This window comes from Piliocolobus tephrosceles, chromosome 10 (assembly GCF_002776525.5).
Source record: "Piliocolobus tephrosceles isolate RC106 chromosome 10, ASM277652v3, whole genome shotgun sequence".
Lineage (NCBI taxonomy): Eukaryota > Metazoa > Chordata > Mammalia > Primates > Cercopithecidae > Piliocolobus > Piliocolobus tephrosceles.
Window position 1 is genome coordinate 88,367,717 of NC_045443.1, and position 2,319 is coordinate 88,370,035.

Below are 2,319 nucleotides of genomic sequence, written 5' to 3' on the forward strand. Positions count from 1 at the left end.
TCCTCCTCATCTTCGACCTCTTCCTCCTCCTCATCTTCGACCTCTTCTTCCTCATCTTCAACCTCTTCTTCCTCCTCCTCGCTGGCCTCCTTTGCATCACACACCTCCTGGTCATACTCCTCCTCATCATCATTTTTCTTCTCCTCTCCCTCCACCAGCAACGGGGCAAGAGACTGGTTTTCCTCTGGTTTAGGGCTGAATGCTAGAGAGGGATTCTGCACAAAGCCATACAGAGCTTCCTGCAGTCCCCAGGTTTCCTCGCTGCCGCCAGGGGGCGCGTCGTTTCCGGAGGATCTGGCCGGAGAGGCCTCCCCGCTCACCTGGGTCTTCTGCGCCCTCAGCTCCTCCTGCTGCCGCTCCAGCTTCTCCTGCTGCCGCATGTCCTCGTAGATCTGGTTCATGATGAATTGGGTGGTGTTGGGCGGCGCTCGCATGCCAGGCTCTCTCCACTCGTACAGCTTGACCGGCCGCGGCAGCGTGCTAACATTCGCTGGCTGGCTCCGCGGGGAGGAGCGGCGAGGGTGGTGGCGCAGGCCGCGACCCCTGCGGCCCCAGCGCTTCTTCCTGCCTGGGGGCCTCTCCCAGCTAGGGTTCCAGGACCCGTTCCAGCAGGAGCAGCAGCAAAAGCAGAGAGGGTGCAGGCCATACACCCGAAACACTTGCACTGGGCAATGGAACTTCCGGAATCCTGGAGGGGGTGGGCGCCAGGGCCCTCCCCAGCACCCCCAGTTAAAGCACACGGGTGGTTGGAACCAAAAGCCCGGGCCGTGTTGTTGCTTCGGCTGCTTCCTTGGAGGCCCATACTCGGTCTTGGGGCTATAGCGGTGCGGCCTATTGTACACTGGAGCACCCTGGCGCCTTCGATGGCAGGACGACCAGGAGCTCAAGGAGGCCGAGTGTGCCCAGCCACCGCCGCCCAGGTTCAGAGGGTCTTCCCTTGTGTAGAGGGTCTGAGTCATCGTTCAGGGAGCTCTGAGAGGTCTAGATGGTAGCGACCCAGAAGCTGTTGTCAAGTTTTGCCAGATAGGACGGTCAGAAGAGCCTCGTCTCGTCACCCTGTCTCTCCACGCAGTGCCACGTGTCTACCCCCTGGGATCACGTTTTCCTCTCCAGGAGGCCGCTCTCTTCCTGGTTTGCGAGCTCTTCGGTAGTAATCGCTTGTCCTTCGCACCTGAGTTGTCTCGCCCAGGTGTGCTGGGTGGGACTGGGGCTGGGTAAGGATGGTTGGGGAGGAAGGTGTTGGCAGGCGACACGCAGTGAGACCCACTCCCGGGTTTCCCCCCCACACCCGGCTCTGCTGAGTCACGGGTTGGGGCCGGGGGAGGCAGGGGTTGCGCAGTTACCTGCTGCTACCTCTCAACCCAGGTGCTTCACTGTCACCGTCCTGGCAGGACTGGGGTTGCGAGGGCAGCGGCAGCCTTTAAATACTGGCTGTGGTCTCCCTCGCGCCCACCGCGTTCGTGGTCGCCCAGGGCAACAGCCAATTGGGGTCGAAATCGTCCTCCCCGTGTGCAAGACCGGGTTCTGGCTGGAACCAGGCTCCAGGTGAACATTCGCAGGGGGCTTGTGACGTAGCGTTTGGGGGAGGTGAAGAGGGGATCAGGCTGGGTTTGTGTTGCTCAATTCAAGCAAGTCTGGAGGCAGTTTATCAGAAAGCTTTGTGTCACCTTGAGGCAGTGGTTTAGAAGATGGGCCTTCATCTGAACCCGGTGGGGGCGGGAGAACTTGAGTTTTGAAAACCCCACATTCTACACCTTTGGAGGGCCTAAGGGATAATGGAAAATTACTGGAGAAAGAAAACTTGGCCCAACCTCTTACCTTCTGGCTAGTGCCAACTCTTCTTACTCCGGGGAAACGGAATTCATAATACATAAAACAAGACCACAAACATTTACTATTGCATGTGCTCCCTGACAAATAATCCTGTCATCTACCCTGAGAGGTAGGTATATCTTACCACCTGTCACAGATGAGGGAACTGAGGGGTTAATTTCCCCATGGTTGTGGGGCTAATACATTTTCGGGCTACTATTTAAGCCTAAGCCTGTTTGACCCTAAAATTAGGTTCTTAATGGCATTGCTGTATGTTCTACCAAACCACCATTAGGACCCTTGTGATAACTAAATGACATGCATTTGGGAAGGTACTTTGTTATTGGTAATATACCATACATATGTACCTCAATTAAACAAATACTGTTATTACCAGGATGAATACCACAGGTTTGTCCTTGGGAAGAGGAATATTCAGATTGTTTTTCCTTTTGTCCCTTCACTGACCATACAGCCTATACACGGGAAGCCTTTAAAGCATTGTGG

At 55.8% G+C, this 2,319-nt stretch overlaps 1 protein-coding gene across 2 annotated transcripts in view; it reads right to left on the minus strand.

Moving 5' to 3' along the window:
• The window catches only part of CCER1 (coiled-coil glutamate rich protein 1), a 3,050-nt gene extending 1,617 nt beyond the window's left edge, over positions 1-1,433 (minus strand). The window contains exon 1 of one of the 2 annotated variants that reach the window (XM_026454599.1): positions 42-1,433. In XM_026454599.1, the coding sequence (XP_026310384.1) occupies positions 42-959 (918 nt within the window). In that variant the 5' untranslated portion in view covers positions 960-1,433. The remainder of the gene's footprint in view (positions 1-41) is intronic. The other variant, XM_026454598.1, reaches the window with a different exon arrangement.
• Positions 1,434-2,319: the final 886 nt, after the last annotated feature.